The sequence below is a fragment of the Chiloscyllium punctatum genome, chromosome 39 (assembly GCF_047496795.1).
Source record: "Chiloscyllium punctatum isolate Juve2018m chromosome 39, sChiPun1.3, whole genome shotgun sequence".
NCBI classification, from domain to species: Eukaryota; Metazoa; Chordata; class Chondrichthyes; order Orectolobiformes; family Hemiscylliidae; genus Chiloscyllium; species Chiloscyllium punctatum.
This window is the reverse complement of record NC_092777.1, coordinates 33,963,364-33,987,990: the sequence shown is the minus strand read 5'-3', so window position 1 is coordinate 33,987,990 and position 24,627 is coordinate 33,963,364. Positions and strand designations below refer to the sequence as shown.

The 24,627-nt window shown below is 42.2% G+C and overlaps 1 protein-coding gene across 1 annotated transcript in view; it reads right to left on the bottom strand.

Moving 5' to 3' along the window:
• The window catches only part of ogfod3 (2-oxoglutarate and iron dependent oxygenase domain containing 3), a 149,686-nt gene that overhangs the window by 58,254 nt on the left and 66,805 nt on the right, over window positions 1-24,627 (bottom strand). The window contains exons 5-7 of the mRNA XM_072558436.1: window positions 18,792-18,856; window positions 18,272-18,328; window positions 3,481-3,634 (exon numbers count right to left, since the gene is read on the bottom strand). Coding sequence (XP_072414537.1) covers window positions 3,481-3,634; window positions 18,272-18,328; window positions 18,792-18,856 — 276 coding nt within the window. The remainder of the gene's footprint in view (window positions 1-3,480; window positions 3,635-18,271; window positions 18,329-18,791; window positions 18,857-24,627) is intronic.

Below are 24,627 nucleotides of genomic sequence, written 5' to 3'. Positions count from 1 at the left end.
ATTACCTTTAGTCAATTGTAATACCATTATATTTGATTCCAGCTTCTCCCCTCTCAAAAACTGCAGGATGAATTCTCTCATATTGTGGCTCCCTAATCAAGTCTGCCTTATTACACATCAGCAAATCCTGAATTGCCTGGTTCCTAGTGAGCTCTGCCATAAGCATTCACCAAAAATGTCTCTCCAACAACATGTATCCAAAAGGCACACATTTTAGTGGCAAAGTTCCATGCTTCAACATCAGTCAGAAATATTTCTCTTTACCTTACCAAGGGTTCATGAATATGCCCAACCTTAAGTACTTAGTGCCATACTATTTCAAGAGGTACACACAGCCAATTCTGAGCCTAGAAGACCTTTTACAATTGCCATGTCCCAGCCACCATTGTAATAGCTGATGCAACAGAACTATGAGACAAGCTTACTCCACAAATGGCCCAAGGCCCTGGAAATGAACTCTCGCCTCTTATTCTTTACCAAAGCAGGTTTCACATATTACCTGCTCCCAGCATTAATCCTGGCCTGGCTGCTTCCAATTCCTAAACCCAAATCTTAATATGTTTCAGCCTCTAAATTAAGCATTATTCTTCCTCAGCCTTAGCTGTGGGAATTGAAACTATTCAGGTACACAGTTATCCGCTGCTGAAGATGAAGTCTGGAATTTCTTCCACAGGACATAGACTGTGATACAGGCTGTTATGTAGTTCACAAACTGCATTCCTAACGGAGGTGTAGCTTTGGCCAGGAGTTTAGGCTTTTCCTGCAGGATGTAGCTTCACTGCAGTTTGAGAGCCATGAACCAGTGCTGGGAGGGCTGCAGAGGCAGGGAAGAGCGCCAGCTCCTCAGCCTGCTTAACAGGTCCCTTCACCTTAGTGAATATAGCCAATATGGCAAGTTTCTAATAGATTGCCATTGACTGGGAACATCCTTTTCCCAAGTGTATGATATTCATATGTTTTCATTTTAAACCAGGATTGTCTATGGTGGAACATATCAAATTAATAGATCTTTCCTAAGTAAGGCATTTAAAATCTGGAATACTTCGATCATTAGCACAATTGAAAATTACACTGTAGTCTCACTGTGATTTTATCATTTGAGGCAAGAATTTGGTTTAATTAATGCAAGTTACATAGTCAACATTTTCAACTGCAGTAATAGCATTAACTATCATGTATTTATTTGTTCATTTCCCTTTTCAATTCAATTGACTCCACTCATCTTAATAGCATTAAAAATCACACAGCACCAGGTCCAACAGGTTTAATTGGAAGCACACTAGCTTTCGGAGCGACGCTCCTTCATCAGGTGATAGTGGAGGGCTCGATCGTAACACAGAATTTATAGCAAAAATTTGCAGTGTGATGTAACTGAAATTATACATTGAAAAATTGATTGTCTGTTAAGCCTTTCATCTGTTAGAATACAGTGATAGTTTCACTTCTTTCATGTGTAAATCACAAAACTCTTTTTTTTAAGTTGCATTCTTGGGTTAGCTGTTAACAATGGTGATAGCTAGACAATATGTTGAAGGTGTTAGCCCCCTGTGTTCTCTGTCTATGACCTGATGTTTAGATTGATTCTAATCTAAAAAGTGAGATAACAGAGTTTTACATAAATTCATGCAGTTTTTGAGCTCAGAGTTCTACATGAATGTATGCAGTTTTTGAGCAAAGTGCAATGTAACTCTGCAAATACAAATTCACCCCACAAAATATATGTGTGCATGTGGGTCTTTGTCTGTCTATGTGTGTGTGTGTGTGTGTCTGTCTGGGGTGGGGGTTGTGAGTGTGAGAAAGTGTGTGTATGTGTAGTGAGTGCAGAGTGTCTTAAGTCTGTGAGGGAGTGCATGTGTGGGAGTGTGTGTGTGGGTGTCTGTGTGCACCTGTGTCCGTGTGTGTGTGTGTGGTGCAATGGTGATCACCTATAATGTGACATGAACCCAAGGTCCTGGTTGAGGCCCTCCCTATGGGTAGCGAACTTAATAACAATTGCACATAGCCACTGTGCTTGTAGGACTGAAAAAGATCCCAGTCACACACAGCATTGTAACCATAGTTTGTTCCAGACTTTTGAACAGACCTCTCAAATGTTAATGTTGATCATTCTTTCCGCACGTTCTCTCCAGCTGTAACACTGTATTGCACACTCTGTTCCATTACCTGATGCACTTTGTGCAGTGCGGTCTGCCTTCAGCACAAAAAAATTACTTTCCACTATATCTCAGTACATGTGACAATTTGGCGGGTCAGTGTTGACTTGTTGGGCTGAAGGGCCTGTTTCCATACTGTAAGTAATCTAAAAAAAAATCTATTGTGCTTGTGATACTGTAAAAATAGCAAACATGGGTGGCACAGTGGCTTATAGGTGGCTCAGTGGTTAGCACTGTTCCATCACAGTGCCAGGTTCGATTTTACCCTCGAGCAACTGTCTGTTTGGAGATTGCATACTCTCCCCATGTCTGTGTGGGTTTCCTCCAGGTGCTCCAGTTTCCTCCCATAGTCCAAAGATGTGCGGGTTAGGTGGATTGGCCATGCTAAATTGCCATAATGTCCAGGAATGTGCAGGCTAGGTTGATTAGCCACGGGAAATGCAGGGTTACAGGGTTAGGGTAGGGGGTGTTTCTGCTGAGGATGCTCTTTGGAGGATCAGTGTGGACTCAGTGGGCTGAATGGCCTATTTCCATGCTGTAGGTATTCTATGATAACAAGCAACTCACTAGAAGAAACATCAATTAGATAGCCCAGTATATTACATTATAGCAAAACTGTGATATGCTGCTAAACAGGGCTTCTGTCAGTAATCTGAAGAGCTATAAAATAATATTACTTGTTAGCAGTTTGACCACCACCATCAAGCACAATATTTTGGCATCAACAAAGTTCCTGTTCAGTTGCATACCTAAAGCATACACGAAGCCAGAAAGATACAGTGCAGGACTTGTTCCATAATAAGTAATGGCTAACTTGATCCTGATCTCAAGTGGAGCTAAGTGTCAGAGCAGGTTTGGAGAGTTGAATTATCTACTCCAGTTCTTAATTCCCATGTTCCTATATAATGTATGTGCACCTTCTTTCAAAAATACTGCACTGCAAAATCAAATTGGTCACAACAGCGAAATTTTAAAGGAAACAATAAGCATCATTACGTTTTCCTGTGCTTAGCTTGGATCTAAGTAAAAATCAAGTTATTTCTGACTAACAGCTCAATTCTGAGATATTTGTTGTACTATTTTCAATGAGTTTCCAACAGTTTAAATATAAAAGGCATTGTATTGAAACAGACTATCACTTTACCAATTGTACAGCATTCATTATGCCATCATTCACTCATGAACAAACCTTTCTTGTGTGCACAACACTGCAACCTAAAGAACAGGATGTACTGCACAGCACATTTCACAGAGGCTGAAATATGAAAGCACTATTCAATTCTAAATTGGTAAGCTTTTCATTACAAATCAACAGATCATCCACTACCTTATCAATGTGAGGATGCCAATACTCATCGTGCATTGTCTTGGCTTCAGTATTGTTCATCCTTGAGAAAAAGGTGGGCTTTGTGAGGTGCAGACGAGTTGGATTAATCCCGAATGATTCAGCTATTACTTGCTGAATACGCCCTCGCACATCACTGCAAAAAATAATCAATTCATAATTAATTAAAATCATTAAGTTTGGAATCTTTGAAATTAAAATCTAATTTTCATCTAAAACTAAGGTGACCACTGCAGCCATTTTAGGTCCCAATTTCTTCCTTTTTACAAACCATTTCAGTCTATGAAAGGTGTCCTGTATAACAATCAGATGAAGCAAGTTAAAATTTATCAGCGTCATCATATACTAAATATTTCAACTGTTTTCACATAGTACACAGTATAGCGGAAATCTGTCACCAAGAACTATAGGTGCTGGCTGAAATAACTCCACAGAGGCCAGTATCCCGTCACTAAGTCACCCTTTATTTACACATGGAGTGTCCTTGAGCCTGATCCAGTTCTCAGAGTGAACAGAATGTCAGATACTCCTGTTTTTTTTTCCCTTTTTTTATGTCTGACACTCCAGTTCTTTTTTTTTCATTTTCACCCCCACACTACCACCTAACTGCGGTAGTGCTTATTTTCCCCAGCACCCATGTTGTGTGTGTGCAGGTGTGAGACACAGTGAGAGACACAAAGTGTATGAACCTTTATTCAATTTCCATCACCAGGAAGAAAGGAAAAACACCCGAGTGGCCAAGATACTCCTGTTCATTTTTTTTCTTTTTTTTAAAAGGAAAACCCCCGAGTGGCCAGTGACAAGCAGTGCCCTTCACATCAAAGGGCAATGCTGTGTGATCAACCAGTGAAGTGGAGGACAGGGATTAAATCAAAATAAAGTTGGAGGGGGGAATAATACACTCCACTCCCTGCAGTCCTCTCCTGGTTGTTTTTTTTTCCTCATAACCCCACAGTACTGCCTAACTGCGGTAGTGCTTATTTTTTCTTCCCGAGCACCCATGGTGTGTGTGTGCAGGTGAGACACAGTGAGAGACACAAGGTGTACAGATCTTTATTCAATTTCCACCACCAGGAAGATAGGAAAACACCCGAGTGGCCAAGATACTCCTGATCTTTTTTTTTCTCTTTTTATTTTGCCCAAAAACACAACTCCTGTTTTTTTTAATATATTTAGCCCTCACACTACCACCTAACTGCGGTAGTGCTTATTATTTTTTTCCCCAGTACCCATGGTGTGTGTGTGCAGGTAGGAGACACATTGAGAGACACAAAGTGCACGAATCTTTATTCAATTTCCACCACCAGGAAGATAGGAAAAACACCCGAGTGGCCAGTGACAAGCACTGCCCTTCACATCAAAGGGCAATGCTGTGTGATCAAAACAGTGAAGGGGAGGGTAGGGACTAAATCAAAATAGAGTTGGAGGGGGAAATAATGCACTCCACTCCCTGCGGCGCCCACCTCTCCCTGAACGACTCCAGGGTGTTGGTGGACACCGCGTGCTCCTTCTGCAAGGACACCCGAGCTCTAACGTAACCACGGAAGAGGGGCAGGCAGTCAGCCCTAACGACCCCCTCCATGGCCTGCTGCCTGGACCTGTTGATGGCCAGTTTGGCCAGGCCCAGGAGCAGACCCACGAGGAGGTCTTCGGACCTGCCCTCCCTCCTCCGTACTGGGTGCCCGAAGATCAGGAGAGTGGAACTGAAGTGCAACCAAAAGCAGAGGAGAAGGTTTTAAGAAAATCAAAAATGGAGTGCAAACGCCCACACCCAATATAGACATGGTCCATGGATTCCACAGCGCCACAGAACAAGCAGTTGGGCTGGGAGACCGTGAACCACCGCAATCTGCGGTTGCAGGGGACTGCTGCGTGCATCACCCTCCACCCCAGATCCCCGAGAGAAAGGGGGAAGACTCCCACGTAGAGAGCCCTCCACTGGGGATCCCCACCGCCCGGTGGCAAATGGACACGCCAAGGCGTGTCCGGACGGTGGATGAGGGAGAAGAGGTGGACAGTGTGCAGCAGCAGTCTATACAGGGCCCTTCTTTTCACATCCTTGAACGTGACAAAATTAAAATTCCGGAGGCGGCTCAGGTTGTGGGGCACAGGCTCCTGCGGGAAGTACAGGACCTTGGGGCCAATGTGAAATTCCATCCGGGCTGGGGTGAGCGCGGACGGTATCCCACCGCACACCTGAGCGTCTTCCAACTGGTGCACTACGTCGGGTCCGAGCACCGCCGTTTTAAGGCGTCGGATGGTGGCGGCCATGTACCAGACATCTACCGCTGCCCTGCTCGCTATGTCCTGCGGCAGCGTCCAGCCCAGGCCCCCGGCACCCAGCACGTCCCCGACCCTGGTCGCCCTCGCCGCCACGGCCCTCCCCTCCAACAGCCACTCGAACCCGTGAGTACGGAGGTGCGGATTCCTGAGCAACGGCTCCCTGACGACAGCCGCTACTCCAGCCGGAGGGTAGGCGCGACGCGATTCGACCATGTTCCAAACAGTGATCGGGTCCTGGTAAAAGACAGGCAGCTTCTTGAGGGCGACCTCCAAACCGTCACGGTCAACGAACAGGAGCTGCGTGTCGTAGTTGAGGTTACGCACTTGGTGGAAAAAATACATCGCCAGGATGCACCACCTAGGAGGAGGCTCTACTCCTGTTCTTTTTTTTTCTTTTTCTTTTCTCAGGCAACAGCAGCAGTGGTGGAGGTCCTGGGGAGGGGCCCCAAGGCAAGTCCCAGGCAGCAGCAGTGAGGCAGGCCCCAAGCAGCAACAGGGACAGTCCCCTTCAAGGAGGAGAGTCCTTGCACGTGTGCACAGACACACAATCTCACACTGATCCAATTCCCAAGATAGGCAAAACACCCAAGTGGCTAGTGACAAGCAGTGGCCCTTCAAAACCAAGGGTCCATGCTGCGATCTCCTAGCTATATTTTTTTTCTTTTTTTTAAAGCAGTGAAATCCCGTTAATTTTTTTTTTAGTCACACACTGATCCAACTCTCTCCACTCCCTTTTTTTAATTTAACTCCCACACTACCGCCTAACAGCGGTAGTGCTTATTTTTTCCCCAGCACCCATGGTGTGTGTGTGTGCAGGTGTGAGACAAAGTGAAAGACACAAAGTGCATCAATCTTAATTCATCTACTCCTGTTCTTTTTTTTCTTTTTTCTTTTCTTCTTCTTCCCCCACACTACCGCCTAACTGCGGTAGTGCTTATTTTTTTCCCCAGCACGCATGGTGTGTGCGTGTGCGTGTGCAGGTGTGAAACACAGTGAAAGACACAAAGTGCACGAATCTTTATTCATCTACTCCTGTTCTCTTTTCTTTTATTTACCCCACACTACCGCCTAACTGCAGTAGTGCTTATTTTTCACCAGCACCCATGGTGCGTGTGTGCAGGTGTGAGACACAGTGAAAAGACACAAAGTGCAGCAATCTTTATTCATCTACTCCTGTTCTTTTTTTTTTATCTTTTTCTTTTCTCTTTTGTCTTTTCTTAAAACACCCGAGTGGTCAGTGACAAGCACTGCCCTTCAAACCAGAGGGCAATGCTGTGAGATCAAAACAGTGAAGGGGGGGGGGGGGGGGTAGGGACTAAATCAAAATAGAGTTGGAGGGAGAATCTCCTGATTTTTTTTTTCTAAGTGCGGTAGTGCTTATTTTTTTTCCCCAGCACCCATGGTGTGTGTGTGCAGGTGTAAAACACAGTGAAGGACACAAAGTGCACCAATCTTTATTCATCTACTCCTGTTCTCTTTTCTTTTATTTACCCCACAATACCGCCTAACTGCAGTAGTGCTTATTTTTCACCAGCACCCATGGTGCGTGTGTGCAGGTGTGAGACACAGTGAAAAGACACAAAGTGCAGCAATCTTTATTCATCTACTCCTGTTCTTTTTTTTTTACACCGCGTGCTCCTTCTCCAAGGACACCCGGGCTCTAACGTAACCCCGGAAGAGGGTCTAATCTGGTTATATATATTTTTTTTCTTTTTCTTATTTTTTTTTTCCCGAGCAGCCATGGCGTGTGTGTGCAGGTGTGAGACACAGTGAAAGGACACAAAGTGCAGCAATCTTTATTCATCTACTCCTGTTCTTTTTTTTTTCTTCTCTTTTTTTTTCTTTTATCTTTTTTCTTTTTTTTTTGTTTTTTTTCTAAATTTAACCCCCACACTACCGCCTAACTGCGGTAGTGCTTATTTTTTCCCCAGCACCCATGGTGTGTGTGTGCAGGTGTGAGACACAGTGAAAGACACAAAGTGTACGAATCTTTATTCAATTTCCACCACCAGGAAGACAGGACAAACTCCCAAGTGGCCAGTGACAAGCACTGCCCTTCAAACCACAGGGCAATGCTGTGTGATCAAAACAGTGGAGGGGAGGGTAGGGACTAAATCAAAATAGAGTTGGACGGGGAAATAATACACTCCACTCCCTGCGGCGCCCACCTCTCCCTGAACGACTCCAGGGTGTTGGTGGACACCGCGTGCTCCTTCTCCAAGGACACCCGGGCTCTAACGTAACCCCGGAAGAGGGTCTAATCTGGTTATATTTCTTTTTTTTTTCTTTTTCTTATTTTTTTTTTCCCGAGCACCCATGGTGTGTGTGTGCAGGTGTGAGACACAGTGAAAGGACACAAAGTGCAGCAATCTTTATTCATCTACTCCTGTTCTTTTTTTTTTACAAAATGGAACAGTCCTTTTTATCTTTTTTCTATTTTTTTTCTCAGTTTAACCCCCACACTACCACCTAAGTGCGGTAGTGCTTATTTTTTATCCCCTGCACCCATGGTGTGTGTGTGCAGGCGTGAGACACAGTGAAAGGACACAAAGTGCAGCAATCTTTATTCATCTACTCCTGTTCTTCCCTGTCAGCCAACGCTCCCTGATTGGACCAGATTAACAGTCCCAATTAGGGAACTCATTTTCTATGATGTCCATCTGGCTGACCTCATTACAATCACTACACTGCCCAAACAAATTGTTCATGACTGAGCTGGACAGAATCTTGAGATCTGTGGTATGAACAAAAGATGAGTCAGTGGTAACTAGCGTTTAAAAAGGTCATGATTTAACAGAATGGTGAAATAGACTGAAGACTCAAAGTGTCTCAGTCCTTTATGTAAAAGCTTAAAAGAATAAAACTCCCGGAAGCGACGGCTTACCGGTCGAGGTTTATTCCGCTCTTTGGGACTTGATCGGCCAGGACCTACTGGAGGTGTATGTCAGTATGCTTCGGGCAGGTACCATGAGTGAATCCATGAGGAAAGGCATCATCACCCTCGTCTACAAGCGGAAGGGGGAGAGGGAGGAAATTAGAAATTGGAGACCGATCTCTCTGTTAAATGCAGACTACAAAATCTTGTCAAAGGTCATCGCCAACCGGGTCAGGTCTGCTCTGGGATCAGTGATCCACCCGGACCAAACCTGTGCTGTACCGGGCAGGAAGATCTCTGAGAGTCTTGCACTCCTCAGGGATACGATCGCCTACGTGCAGGACAGGGGGGTGGACACCTGCCTCATCAGCCTGGACCAGGAGAAAGCCTTTGACAGGATATCGCATACATATATGAGGGATGTCCTCTCCAAAATGGGCTTTGGGGAGGGAATCGGAAATTGGATCAGACTGCTCTACACCAACATTGTCAGTGCAGTCTCAATCAATGGGTGGGAATCAGATAGCTTCCCTGTAAGATCTGGAGTCAGGCAGGGATGCCCCCTCTCACCCGCCTTGTTTGTGTGTTGCATAGAGCCATTTGCCGAATCCATCAGGAAGGATGCGAGCCTGAGAGGGGTGACTATTCCTGGCAGCAGGGGCCTGCAGGTTAAGGCCTCCCTGTACATGGATGACGTCGCTGTTTTCTGCTCGGATCCGCTGTCCGTGCACAGACTCGTGTGCATCTGCGACCAGTTCGAACGGGCCTCGGGGGCCAAGGTAAACCGAGGCAAGAGCGAGGCCATGCTCTTCGGGAACTGGGCCGACCAATCCTCTATCCCCTTCACCGTCAGGACTGACCACCTGAAGGTGCTGGGCATTTGGTTCGGGGGGGCTGGGGCGTGCGCCAAGACCTGGGAGGAGCGGATCAGGAAGATGAGGCAGAAACTAGGCAGATGGGGGCAACGGTCGCTCTCCATCGCGGGAAAAAACCTGGTCATCAGGTGTGAGGTACTCTCAGTATTGCTATATCTGGCACAGGTCTGGCCTATCCCCAGGACCTGTGCCGCCGCAGTCACCCGGGCCATCTTCCAATTCATTTGGAGATCAAAGATGGACCGGGTCCGAAGAGACTCTATGTACAAAGACCGGTGCAATGGGGGAAAAAACACGCCCAATGCCACCCTCACCCTGATGGCCACCTTTGTGTGTGGCTGCATCAAGCTGTGCGTGGATCCCCGGTACGCAAACACCAAGTGTCACTACGTACTGAGGTTCTACCTGTCCCCAGTGTTGCGAAGGATGGGCCTGGCCTCGCTGCCGCGGAACGCTCCGAGTAGTTGGACCGTTCCGTATCACCTGTCCTTCGTGGAGAAATTTATGAGGAAAAACACCTTTGACCACAAGTCCATCAGGAAGTGGTCAGCACGTAGTGTCCTTGAGACCCTTCGGGAAAAGGAGAGGGCGGATCCTGTCGAGCGGTTCCCTGAGCAGACTGTCAAAGCCATTTGGCAGAATGCCTCATCGCCAGAACTTTCCAACAAGCTCCAAGACGTGGCTTGGCTGGTGGTGAGAAGGGCTCTGCCTGTGAGATCCTTTATGCACGCCCGGACTCTCTGCCGCACCGCACGCTGCCCTCGAAGTGGCTGCGGGGGGGACGAGACTGTCACACACCTCCTTCTGGAATGTGCCTATGCAGAGGAAGTCTGGAGAGGAATGCAGTGGTGCTTGTCGAGGTTCATCCCGAGCAGCGCCGTGACGCGGGACTCCGTGCTCTACGGCCTGTTCCCCGGGACTCACACCGAGACGAACATTAACTGCGCCTGGAGGATCATCAACTCGGTGAAGGACGCTCTCTGGGCGGTCCGAAACCTGTTGATCTTCCAGCTGAAGGAGTTGACCCCGACTGAGTGTTGCAGACTGGCACATTCCAAGGTCCAAGACTACGTGTTGAGGGACGCGCTGAAGCTTGGGGCAGCTGCCGCCAAGGCGCGGTGGGGAAAGACCACCGTGTAAGATCGGCCTGCCTAAAGAAGAACAGGGGGCCCACGCGGACGTTTTTTTTTGGGCTCTGCTGATGCCTCAGCCAAATATATGTATATGTACAAGATTGAAAAATGCACAGGATTGTAAAGGACAAGGATAAAGCCGAATCTGTGTTTGTAAATGTGGACATATGTATGGCATGATCCAATGTACAGACCATCAAATCATTTTATGAATAAAGTATATTTTTGAAATTAAAAAAAATGCATATGAAAAAGTGTTGTTTTAGCCACAGAATTTACATCATACTAGTTTGACTTGCACAGTTTACAGGATATTTGTTCATTTCAAAAATTTAGTGCAACTTGACTGTCAAGTATTGGAACCTAATTCCTTTACACACTGTTAACAACAGAAAACTTTGTTTTGAAGCTATTGAAAAGAAAGACTTGCAAACAAGTACAAAATTTGTATTTTAAATTGATTTTGGAAACATGTAGAGGCAGCTTTCTGGCATGATTTTACATGGATCCAGTTCATTTGGAATGTAAAATAAGCCACTGAGCAAATGTTTTTGAAGCTGTGTTTGATGCTAACCAGATTCATAAAATGTTACAAAATATTGTGGCAAACTTCTAGTATTGCCAATAAATGTAATAGAAATTTTCCATTACAGAGTTGAATCCCAGAGAATAGCAACACTTCCGACCTTCCATACCTTTAATCAGCAGTGATCCAGCACCATTACTTTACAGTAATGTGCACAAACCCAGAGATATTAGCACACTCATGAAAAGTTTGGGAGAAGATTTGTAGCTCGGGTGCTCGTGGTTGTGGTTCTGTTCGCCGAGCTGGGAATTTGTGTTGCAAACGTTTCGTCCCCTGTCTAGGTGACATGCTCAGTGCTTGGGAGCCTCCTGTGAAGCGCTTCGGTGATGTTTCCTCCGGAAGCGGCAGAGACAAACCACTATAAATACCAGAGGAAACATCACCGAAGCGCTTCACAGGAGGCTCCCAAGCACTGAGCATGCCACCTAGACAGATTAGATTAGATTAGATTACTTATAGTGTGGAAACAGGCCCTTCGGCCCAACAAGTCCACACCGCTCCGCCGAAGCGTAACCCACCCATACCCCTACATCTACATCTAGATCTACCCCTTACCTAACACTATGGGCAATTTAGCATGGCCAATTCACCTGACCTGCACATGTTTGGACTGTGGGAGGAAACCGGAGCACCCGGAGGAAACCCACGCAGACACGGGGAGAACGTGCAAACTCCACACAGTCAGTCGCCTGAGGCGGGAATTGAACCCGGGTCTCTGGCGCTGTGAGGCAGCAGTGCTAACCACTGTGCCACCGTGCTGCCCACAGGGGACAAAACGTTTGCAACACAAATTCCCAGCTCGGCGAACAGAACCACAACAACACTCATGAAAAATTTATTTTCTTCTTATTTTGATACTTGACTTAAGAATTTACAAGTATGATGCCTCACAAATTACATACTAGAAGGACAGATAACCCTCAGGAGGTTAATCAGAGTGAGGAACTGAAAGATCTCCAATGTGCTAAGTGGAGACAAGAAACTGAAGCTTTTCATCCTGTATTCATCAGAACTGGGATGCAAGAAACAGACATGAAACAAGAGACATAATTTTGTACAAAAAGAGAAGAGGGTCACTTTGTGTGCTTAATATAGAGATACAGCATTTCACAACTATTGGGGCAGCACAGTAGTTAGCACTGCTGTCTCACAGCACCAGGGACCCGGGTTCAATTCCAGCCTCTGGTGACTGTCTGTGTGGAGTTTGCATATTCTCCCTGTGTCTGCATGGGTTTCCTCTGGTTTCCTCTCACAGTCCAAAGATGTGCAGGTCAGGTGAATTGGCCATGCTAAATTGCTCAAAGCATTAGGTGCATTAGTCAGAGGGAAATGGGTCTGGGTAGGTTACTCTTCGGAGAGTTAGTGTGGACTTCCATACTGTAAGGAATCTAATCATCTAATCTAATCTATCCTGTGTGATAAAGAATACCTCGATCAAATCATCACTCATGATATATCGTTGTACATTTTGCCCTGAGAAGTGTCCAGTCTATCTCATGTTACTGGGAGGGGAAGCTGTTTCAAAAATGTTAAAAAGAAGTGCTCGCTGTCTCATGCTACCACTTCCCAGTCAATCCATGAGCAGTTTCCTCCACTGACAAAGTGCTGCTGTAAAATCTAAAAGAGTTTTTTTTTAAACCTATCACATAAATCAGTAATATGGTATTTCTGTTTCAGTGCTGGTATGATGCCAGATATGTATACCATACATCCCAACAGCAGGTGGACAGCATGAAATAGTACTTCCTGTTAACCAATCACATGGCAACCAGCTTATCATTTTCAACGAGTCCTTGCTTGCAAGCCTTAGAAATGAGTATCCACTATTAGATGTGATTCTGCTGTTGGAAATTTTGTATTAAATAATGCGGATAGCTCTAAGAATTACCTTGAAGACCAGTTTAAGGTCATCAACCATGCCTGTAGCATATAGCTACATATATAAATCCGCAGGAACCTGTTTTATGTTGGCAAAAAATCCATCTCAGAGCGGCACAGTGGCTAGGGTGCCACGGTGGCTCAGTGGTCAGCAATGCTGCTTCACAGTACCAGGGACCCGGGTTCAATTCCAGTCTTGGGCGACTGTGTGCAGTTTGCACATTCTCTCCGTGTCTGCATGGGTTTCCTCCGGGTGCTCCAGTTTCCTCCCACAATCCAAAGATGTGCAGATCAGGTGATTTGGCCATGCTAAATTGCCCATAGTGCTAGGTGCATTAGTCGGGGTAAATGTAGGGGAATGGGTCTGGGTGGGTTACTTTGGAGGGTCGTGTGGACTTGTTGGGCTAAATGGCCTGTTTCCACACTGTAGGGAATCTGATCTAATTTGTACATACATTTTAGTTAAGGGGTCATAGAGACAGCCAAACTGCATTCCCATGGCAATACCCTGACCAATCAGAATCGACCTGTCAGCTCCGAGAATTTAAAATAGACAATTAATAGTTCTGCTGCATCGCTGTGCCAATGATAGTCCAACCTATCAGCACCCTCCTCTCAATCTGTATAAATGGTGTCTCTTGTTTGAAATGGTTTCCTTATTCTGATAGGTATAACATTTTTAAAAATCTATTCTATTATGTTTTTAGCAATATTTAAGTTTGTACTATCATCAAGAACTTAAAGTAATTAATATCAATAAAGAAAATGTATTCAATAAACTTAAAAGACTAAAAGCTAACAAACCTGCTGAATCAAATGGCCTCTATCTTAGTATTCAGAAGAGTTAGCTGGGAACAGAGTGGATGCACTCGTTACAATTTTCCAAAACACTCTCCTTTCCCAGCAGAGTGGAAGCTTACAAGTGTATCACTAGTATCCAGAAAAAGAAGGAAATGGAGAACAGGAACCTAGAGGCCAGTGAGCTTGAGATCACTCATTAGCAAAATGCTGGAATCTATTATAAAACAATGAGTTAGGATGTAATAGTAGGATCAGCTTTGTGGTTTTCTAAACAGGGAACCATGTTTGACAAATTCATTCAGGTTTCTTGAGGATATAACGTTTAGAGGAGTTGAACAGAAATTAGTCAATGCAGCATTGTTGGATTACCAGAAGGCGTTCAAGGGCTCATGGAATTAGGAGGAATAAGTTCACATTCATGGACAATAGGTGAATGAACAGGGAGCAAAGGGTAGCAATTAAGGGGATAATTTCATGTTGAAAGGCTCTATCCAACATCGGCTCCAACTACTTTCAATCTACATTAGATGAAGGGTCCAAGATTAATTTACCCATGCCTGCAGATAATACAAAACTCAGCTGGAATACAAGATTTGAAGAGGACACAAGGAATCTAGGCAGGTTTGAGTGGACAACAATGTTATAATTGGTGCAAATTGTGGGAAAAAGTCAAGTTGAAGAAGCAGATTTTTTTGAAAAAGATTTACTAAACTTTTAGATGTTGATATTCAGAGAATTGGAAATGCTTGTGCAAGGAATACAGAGTTATCGATAAGAGGGGAAGTGACATGCTGGTCTTTATTGCAGGTAAATTTTAATTCAAGATAAGGAAGCATTACTCCACTTTTTTTGTAACTTTAGTGAAACCATACCAGCAGTATTGTTCATCATCCCCATAGCTCAGAAAGGATAAAACTTAGGGACAGTACTGCAAAGATTCACTGAATTTGTTCCTGGGATTAAAGGATTATCCTGTGATGAAAGGTTGATTAAATTGGAACTTAACTCTCCACTGTTTAGAAGAATGAAGGAGACCTCACTGAAATATACCAGATTCAGGAGCAGCTTGACAGGACAGATATTGACAGGTAGCTTTCCCTAGATGGGAAGTCTAAAGCATAGTGGCACAGTCTCTGGGTCAATATTTTAGGGCTGAGACGAGGAAATATTTCTTCAGAAGTAGGGCTTTGGATCTTTGGAATTCCATTCACCAGAGGGTGGTGTATATTGCGTTGCTGACAATATTCAATATTCATATAGTCTCCTCCTGTTCCTGCTTCCTATACTTAATGGAATCACTTGATGGCTCGACATTACTAATTTTGTACATCGATGGCAGTGTATTAGATTTAAATAGTATACTTTTTTAGCACTAAATTTCCTTCTTCACTTTAGTTGCTATTATCCTCCCCATCTGAGTTTATTAGTGAAGGTTATTTTGAGATGAAATGTTTCTACAGCACACAGCACCTTGAAACAAATGGAGCTGTCCTGTTTTAATAAAAGCTAAATGCTGTAGTATCTACAATTATTTCTCAGTATGGGAGGCCTTTTCTAAGTGCGGTCCAGGGTGTGCTGAATTTTTTAAGTGTAATGTCCAGTTAAATATTTTGAAAGGACCCGTTTCAATCTTAGTCTGTATAAATTTGTATAATTGTACAACCATTCACTAACTCTCTCATGACCTTTTGGCATTTGGAGAGAAGTATGGTGCTGGGTCGGGATACATACTTTGATAAACCAGACAATTTCACAAAGTAAGGGATTTTTTTGCGAGGTAAGCAACAGGCAACAACAACATGAGTAGCATCAACCAAAATATGAATAATAAATAATGCTGAACATCCAAAGTCTTACCATTTCTGTATTTCATAGAAAATTCAAGTGTTTGTGAAAAATTGACGCAAAATACGAAGAAAGAATCGGCCCTAAAAAAGATGAACAAGACCAATAAAGAACAGCAACCTCCTATCGCTCTGAACTTGTGAAGCATGGATCAGAATAGGTCCTTGAAAATTGCTGGGGTGGTTACATTGTCTGCTGAAATGCAATGCATATGTACTTACTAATGATAAAAACATACTTTGGGTTCAGAAACAATTTCAGAGTAACAGCTGGCTTGTGTCACTACCTTATGAAACAAAACTGCCGAGCAGAGGGAGGTGCGGCTTGGAAGCCACACAAAGACCTTGATGACAAAATGACCAGCTCGCAGAGGTTCATCATCAGACACCAGAAAAAAACGCAAGCATCCATTATGTCACATTGGCGACATGGATAAAATATCCATCGATTTTAATATGTCCAGTTATCAAACTACAAAATGGATAGGTTCAAAACAGTTCTAGTGAATTGGACACAAGGACAAGAAGGACATAAGGAGGCAAGATTCACAATGGTATGACATGTGGCCAATGGAACAAATTTAAAGCCTGTGGTAATTTAAAAAAGTAAAACAATGCCAGTCATCAAGTTCCCTGCAAGTGTTTCGGTGCATGTTCCTAACAATGGTTGGATGAATGAGGGTGGAGTGGAGATATGGGTCAATAAAAGCAACTCCTCAGTGTGGAATATGTTCAAATCCCAAAGAACCATTGAGCTGAAGAGACACCTGTGAAGAATGAATATCCATATTGTAGTAACACCAAGTGCTCTAACATTCTCTAGACATGTGCCTCAACAAGCCAGAGGAAAACGGAGCTGAGAATTAGGAGATCAGCCATGATCTCATTGATTGGTGGAATGGACACACCTGCGGAATGGTCTACTTCTGCTCCTGTTTCTTATACAAGGATCATTTTTGCACCAAATGGATAAATCGACAAAGAAAAGATCTTTCACACAGAGTGAAAATACATATAATTGTCCAACTAGATGTTTTGTGTGGCTTCATCATCAAATCGTGGGATGCACTGAATTCACCATATCATCAAATTGTTCACAAACTGCACAGCATCTAACTTAATGGATGAAGAGGAAAGTGATTCAATGTGAAGAAATGATTCTGAAAACGAAAGCTCCGAATCTGATCAGGAGTAGGAGTCTTACAATGCAACCATCACTGAAACAACTAGGAATTAATTGAATGTACTTTTTGCACTGGGCACTGAAGACAATGAGTCTGACAGTTTTAAAGCACTTTGACTGCAATTAATGGCATCCTTGTAGAATATGTTAATATTTGATTAAAATGTGTCAGAGTACTTCAAAACCAGGTGGTTCACATTTTATTCTCAGACCCTGTTTATCCAAAGGTCTTTTCAAGACTTCAAAGGTCGATATAAACACTATGATTGGCATCATTTTCTCCTCCTGCTATTACAAGATAAGAATTTTCATATAGTTATTATTATAAAATTGATCTGGGAAGTTGATTTTGAATTGACTTTTTCTGGAATATTACTTACATGAATGGCCAACAGAGCGGGACACCAATGTTAAAGCCACAATTACCATTTCTTAACAGAGAATCAGCTAGAGTCAGGGCCTGCATAATGGTACTGTATTGATCTCAACACAACAGTAAAGCTCAAACAAGCAGCTGAAGGTCAATGGGAGTTTCAGATGAATAAAAAGCAAAATGTAAAACAACACTGGCCACGAGTATCAATACAAAGTCAGAAATTAAATATTTCAATAGAAGGGAGGAACTGAGAAAAAGTTGTTTATCAATGGCCTGTTTCCACACTATAGGTAATCTAATCAACAACAAACTACTTCAATGAGTTGCATGCCATCTGAAAGCAGTGATATATCAACATTTAAAGCCATTCATTTTTTTTCCTATTTTTAAGATGTGAGTAGGGAACAATCAATAAGGCTCAGGGAATAGATCAGGATTAGTCTGACAGCTATTGAAAATTGAAATTACTGCTACCCACTGCAATTGCTCAAAATTCAATGGGCCTTATAACCTTGCTCAAGGCCGAGAGAGAGACAATATTTTTTAAAAAGCAAGAGATGCACAGATTTTTTTTATCCTTTTTGAAAATTAGGCTAGTACAATTGCAACATTTAAAAGACATTTGGATGGGTAAATGAATAGGAAGGGGTTTGGAGGGATATGGGCCAAGTGCTGGCAGGTGGGACTAGATTGGGTTGGGATATCTTGTCCTCATGAACGGGTTGGACCGAAAGGTCTGTTTCCGTGTTGTACATCTCTATGTCTCTATGACTCTACATAAGGCAATGATCAGTATACACAGTCTCAAAGTGGTCAAGATATGACTGAGAGGAGGGAACGAGAAAGAATGAGAGGAGAGAGATATTAGTTAAGGAATAACCATGTACATCGTCATTCTTGCTACTCACGTAAGTAATCAGGATATTTCAGGCGTGTTACCTGTAGAGTGCGAAGTCTTCTTTATCAAATATATCCTTTATTTGCTCTCCAAAGTACCTGCAAATATAATTTTAAATTAACAGCAGGCAAATATCCTAACCTACATGCTCTCTTCCGTTAAAAGCGTTTAATCATTTTAAAGAGCCTCACAGCACCCAATTTCTCCTCCCAGCCTGCATATCACTGATTAAAGTTACTACTTATCACTCTATTGAATGGTCTTTGGCTTTATATCTCTAAAACAATAAAAGTTCCAGTTAGGAATGCTATCTGTTGCTTAACAATTTTGCATATCAGTATCTTTCTTTAACATTGTGATGGACTCTTCATACATAACCTTCCCTCTGAGTTCACGACAGGACACAACCAATTTCCAGTTCTGTTCACTATCATATGAGACATGAATCTCGGGTAAATGTCTAGTGACACCTTGATCAGGATTAGCTCAGCCCTTTAGCTTGCTGAAACTATCAGCGAGAACACATGAAGAATTGAGCGGAGTGCAAACAGCAGATCTTACCTATAGATATTAACAAATTGTTTCCCCATTGATAGTGCTCCAGAGTGCAAATCTAGAATGGAGGCCTGAAAGTAGAGAGATATTACAACAGTTGATGACTTGAAAAACCACAACAAAATTTGTCCCTCCCTTTAAACATGGAGTCATTTACCAACAAATGGTATCTACTGAAAAATATACTGCTGTCACTGAAATTTGATTAATTTCTATTTATTCATGACCAGAACATTTCATATAGTCCTGCCAGACATTTAACACTGATTTGCCTGCTCAAGGTTAATTTGTGAACATGCATAAAAAAGGAAATAATCAAATCAGTTTGTTAATTCGTGTAGATTACAGGATAGAAATAAAGCTCATTAAAATAATGTTTAATAAGCTCATAAAATTAATATTGAAATTAAGATCCATGGTTGAAACAAACGTTTAACATTTGAAAATGTAAAGAGAAAGCTGCTTTTGATGTTGGAAATCTGAAACATAAGCCAGAAATGTATGTTTCTCTCAAAAAAGGACAGGTCAGAGTGGGATGATGCCATCCCCTATATCATTGCTGGTGTTTTACCAGTGATAGAGAGATGTCAGCCAAGCCATAAACCCTTGAGCAAATTAAAGTGGTGAGAAGAGATGCCCATCTTACAAAACAAGGTTACATCTGATAGTCTGGCTGCAAGTTCAGGAAAGGTGGTTCCCACATGTTCAAAGTTTTGTGCCCCAGAAAGGACTCCCACAGAGGAAAGGATTACCCACTTGAAACTCCTATCTTTCTTCTTCTTCCTCGCAGCCTCCTCGGACTTCCACTCATCACTCCCTCTCCCCACACCAGGGTCTGCCTGCTTGGTTCTGGCATTGGCTATACGACTTCCAGACCAGCCTTCTTCATGGCTCCTTGTCAGGGACTGACAGTCCCGGCAATGGCCACAGCTCCCAGTGGCGCTATGGGGCCTGAAGATCTGCTAGCTCTTGATCAGCTAGAAACTCAGAGGCGGAACTTCCTCCCACAGGAAGCCAGCAGACTGCCTGAGTGCATACAATCTAGTGGTGGCTTCCAAAGCCATTTTGAAGTGATTAGTCCCTAGTTTTGCAGCTGGAGCCAGGGCTGCCCCCAACATCACCACCACATACAATCCAGCCCTTACCTAAAATCTTCCAGAAACATTAAACAGGTCAGAGAAAACACAGAAACAAGTATTTCAGGTTGATAAAGTGTTCCTACCAGTTTGCTCCACAGATCGACGAACTGAAGTTTCTCAGTATGTTGTGCTTTTGTCTATAAGTTAGCTAAAGCTCCTAAAGTTACTGTCAATTGACAGTGTCCACTGACACTGAAATGCTAGCCGTATGCCAATCAAACCATTCTAAGAAACTGCAAGACCAGCATGTATCTGAAGTAGATCAGAATGTGTACAACTTTGCTAGCCAAAAAAATCAAGGAGGCTCTCTGTTTAAATACCAAATAATACGTTGGTGTCCAACATGATTCTTAATTCCATGTACAAATAGAGCAAAAAGAATATAGTCTTTGCACGTTTAGTTGAATATCCAGCAGTGAGATATTATCAGGCTCTTGTCAACAGAATTCCAAAACTTCTGGAACTCTGCTAGTAAATTTGAAAACCAGAGATTAAATAATGCAAGAACTCCACAAGTAGAACAGGGCACTAGAGATACAACATAAAACACACTTATTTTCCATATCCTGATAATATATCTGAAGTGTATTCAGTTTCAAATCTAATTTTAACATTGTGCATTTCATCATCAACAAATATTTCTGATCTTTTTTGCCTTGAAAAGGAATATGCTTTCTTTTACCTGAAACAGTACAGATAATCATAAATAAACCAAAAACGAACAAGAAGTATAAACCATTTTGCAGCTCAGGCAGCATCAGTGATGACACTAGAATAATAAGTATTATTTCATGTTATTTCATTCAACGTCTATTTTAAAATAAATTGCTCAGCTGGTTATTTTTGACTTTATAGTCTCATTTTCTTCCCTTCATTTCTTCAAAAGACACATAGCTTCTTCCAAATTCCTTACAGTAATCTTGAGCATTCACTTCCCTTTAGTTCTATTTATCTACATGAAAACATTTGGTTTCATTTGCTAGCATTCACGTTGTTTTCAGTTTTCGCTCTCATTCAAACTTATGTCCCATCATTAGCTACAAGCATCATTTGTTCTCCACACTCTGTCCTCTCAGCCATTCTTCCAGTGTCAAGCCGGACACAAGAAGGGTTCATTTAAAACCTCACGACCAGGCTAGCTGGAAAAGCCGAAGCCCACCCACTGAAGAATGCAGCTATATTCCATTTCACCAGAGGGAAGAACATGCAACATTCAACAAAGTTCATTCCAACCAGTTGTTACCCAAGAACTGAGTATGAAAGTTAGTCTTAAAGTATCTGAGTGCTATTCAACTTTGGTCTAAATCAGAGGCCAGCCTCATCCTGATATGGGTGTTTTAGCAAGAGTTAAGAGAATTAATCCATGTTTCTCTCCTTTGCCTGATCTACAGAAAGCAAATTCAATGAAATAGAAATCAGATAAGTTCTTCAACAGGTCGGGAATGCAGCACATCAAGTTACTGAAAAGTAGCTCATTGCTTTTATGTCTCATCTTGGAGAACAATGTTCTTCTTTCAACAAGTACAAATTAAAAATCAATGGTTAGTCACTTATTTTATGTTGTTTGGGCCCATTGCTGTTTCAGTAACCACACTGCTACACATTTTTGTCCAATTTTCCCACTATAAAAATCGTTGGTACATCTGTCTACATTAGTATGCAATTTAAACGTGTGTGTTGTTACCGTTGAATGGCCCTGAGGTGACATAAATGGTATAAGCCAATCGCCCATTTATTGTAGAACCTGCCTGTTTAACATGCTTCTCTTGCAAGTGTTGACCAACCTGCTTTGTAAGATTCCTATTTACTGCACTATTGCTGGAGATATTATATTATTCAGGAGGGTAGCAGTTAAACAACACATAGACTGCAATCATTTTGAAAGGTCATGTATGAAAAGTAATTAAATGGAGGCGCATTTGTGATTCCAAAGTTGCACAGTGAAATTGGTCACTCACAGGATTACATATCTTGTTTACTTTGTTTGATACATCATGTGGGACATGAAGCTTGATATTTTAATTGAGGCATCTCTCATCAGTATATAAACATTTTAAAACTTTGTCAGCTATAATTACTATCCATAAGGTCAGAGTACAACACTGGGTAACTGGGAGTGGAATGTGTGTTGCTGGAAAGACATAGCAGGTCAGGTAGCATCCTGATCGCGACTCTGATCTCCAGCATCTGTCGTCCTCACTTTCTCCTATCGGGCAACTGGGAGACAAGAAAGAAGAACTGGCAATTATTTCTCTTTGTTTGAATGACTGTGTTTCATTAGAATTTCGAAGAATGAGGTGGAATCCAATTGAAACTTTAACATTCTAACAGATATACAGATTAGATGCAAGGAGGTTGTTTCCCTTGGTTGAGAAGTTTAAAACCAGGTGATACAGTCTCAGGAGCTTTTTGTTTGGGATAAGGGTGCCACTGGTTAATCACCTAATTGGAGGAAGGTAATTAAGAGTCAACCACATTTCTATGGGTCTAGAGTCACATGTAGGCCAGACCAGGTAAAGATGGCAATTTCCTTCCCTCAAGGACATTAATGAATGAGGTGGGTTTTTCCCAAACATCACCAATGGATTTGTGGTCACTGTTAGACTCTTATTTCCAGATTTCAATAGAATTCATATTCCACCATCTTGCATGGCAGGATTCAAACCGGATTCCCAGAACATTACCTGGGTCTCTGGATTAACAAACCAGCAATAATACTAAGAGGCCATTACCTTCCCATGAACATTGTGCAATCAATGGTGAACATCTCCACATCTGACCTTATGACACAGGGAAAGTCATTGATGAAGCAGCTGAAGATGGAATGGCCTCAGATACTACCCTGAGGAACTCCTTCAGAAATGTCCTGGAGCTGCAATGACTTGCCTCCAATAACCACAACCATCTTCCTTTGTGTCAGGTATGACTCCAACCAGCAGCAAGTTTGCCCCCTGATACCAATTGTTCCAGTTTTGCTTGGGCTCCTTGACGTCACACTCAATCACCTGCTGCCTTAAGGTCAAGTACAGACACTTTCATCACACTTCTGGTGTACAGCTCGCTCATGTCTCTATATTTGGACAAGGCTATTTTAAGGTCTGGAGCCATTCCATCAGTCTGCTGTAAAATTATTCCAGCATTGGTTCCAGTATAGCTCAGGAAGCAAACACAAAATAAGATTAGATTTCTCCATTGTGATGATGCATATTGAAGCCTCCATTTGTACCAATTTCTGAGTTAAGACACAATTGCAAAGGTTGACAAAGGTTATATTAGGCAGATGTTCAGATGTATTGGCCCATTATGCACAAGGCACTTACTGGATTATAATTCCAAATCAAACAACCAAATTACTCTTATAAAACACAGTAGGGATGTGCCTGATTGTGCATAATAGTCCTCCATTTTTTAGGTTAGGAGCACCTGGTTGTATGTGCTACTGTGATCTGACTGATTAGCCTTGGTGACAAGATAGCAGACTCACACCTGTGGGACAGGTATCACATGAGAAATGAATGCAAGTTAGTCAATATTCATATTCAGATGGTCTTCTTTGAGGCAGTATCAATCATTTCCTATAAAGCTATGACAGCAATGGTCGATTTATTTTAACAATCCAAACAGGGCTGCTGTAGTTCCACTCGAGACAATACAATCATGGGTTTTCATAGAACTCTGCTGCTTCAATGATTTCATGAACCTGGTATTATATCCCTGCTTATATAAAGTGCTTGAAATTAGTTATGTGTTTTAACTTGTGTTTAAAGCCTCTAAGGTAATGAAAAATGAACATCAATGCATCCATTTATTTGGAACCGTTTTGTTATTGCTTAAATACTTAACTTTGTTCAATGGATTCAGAAAAACATTTCCTATTTGTAACAATACTTTAGAGAATTGGAAAACACCATCAGCACTTTTAAATACCAATTTCAATTACATGATTAAATTGCCCAATGGTTTACCCAGTCTCTGCAATTCTACATACACAACTAAATAAATTCTATAAACAGACATTTCTGCATTACTGAAGTCTATCCAAAAAAGAATTTATAATGATATTATTTAAAGAATCTACAAAGACATCTTGGCACAGAACCTATCCTCTCCAAGACTGGCATTATGGATTCAGAGGGAGGGAGGGAAAGAAGAGAACCTTTACTAATCATTTCTAATTTAACATGACTGTAGGATGTTAAAAAAACAAACACAACTGATCTGAGGGATATGAAACAGCAGTGAAATGTTTAATTATACTATTCATCTTCGACAATTTCAATCATGTTTACCTTCCAATCACATTCAGGAGAATATCTACTGTAAACATATTAAGTTTAATTTAAATGAAACTGATGCATGCAATGTAATAAAACAGGAATGATAAAAAAGACAAGAAATTATCTGACTTTTTCATTAGAAAATGAGGCAGGGTAAATGAAATGTGAAAAATGTTATGTCAGTGTTAGAAAAAAGTATTTTCTTTCTAACACTGACATAACATTTTTCACATTGTACAGACTGCAATTTGATTTGTTCACTGATCAAGACTGGAACAGTATTGAAATGTTTCTGATCTCTTTAATAAAAACAGAACAAAAACTGGATAATGTAGAAAGGTTTAACAACGCAGCAGCTTTTATCTCTGACAGCCAAATGCAAGCTACTTGAGTGGAATTTTATGAGTGAGATCTTCAAGGGTGTGA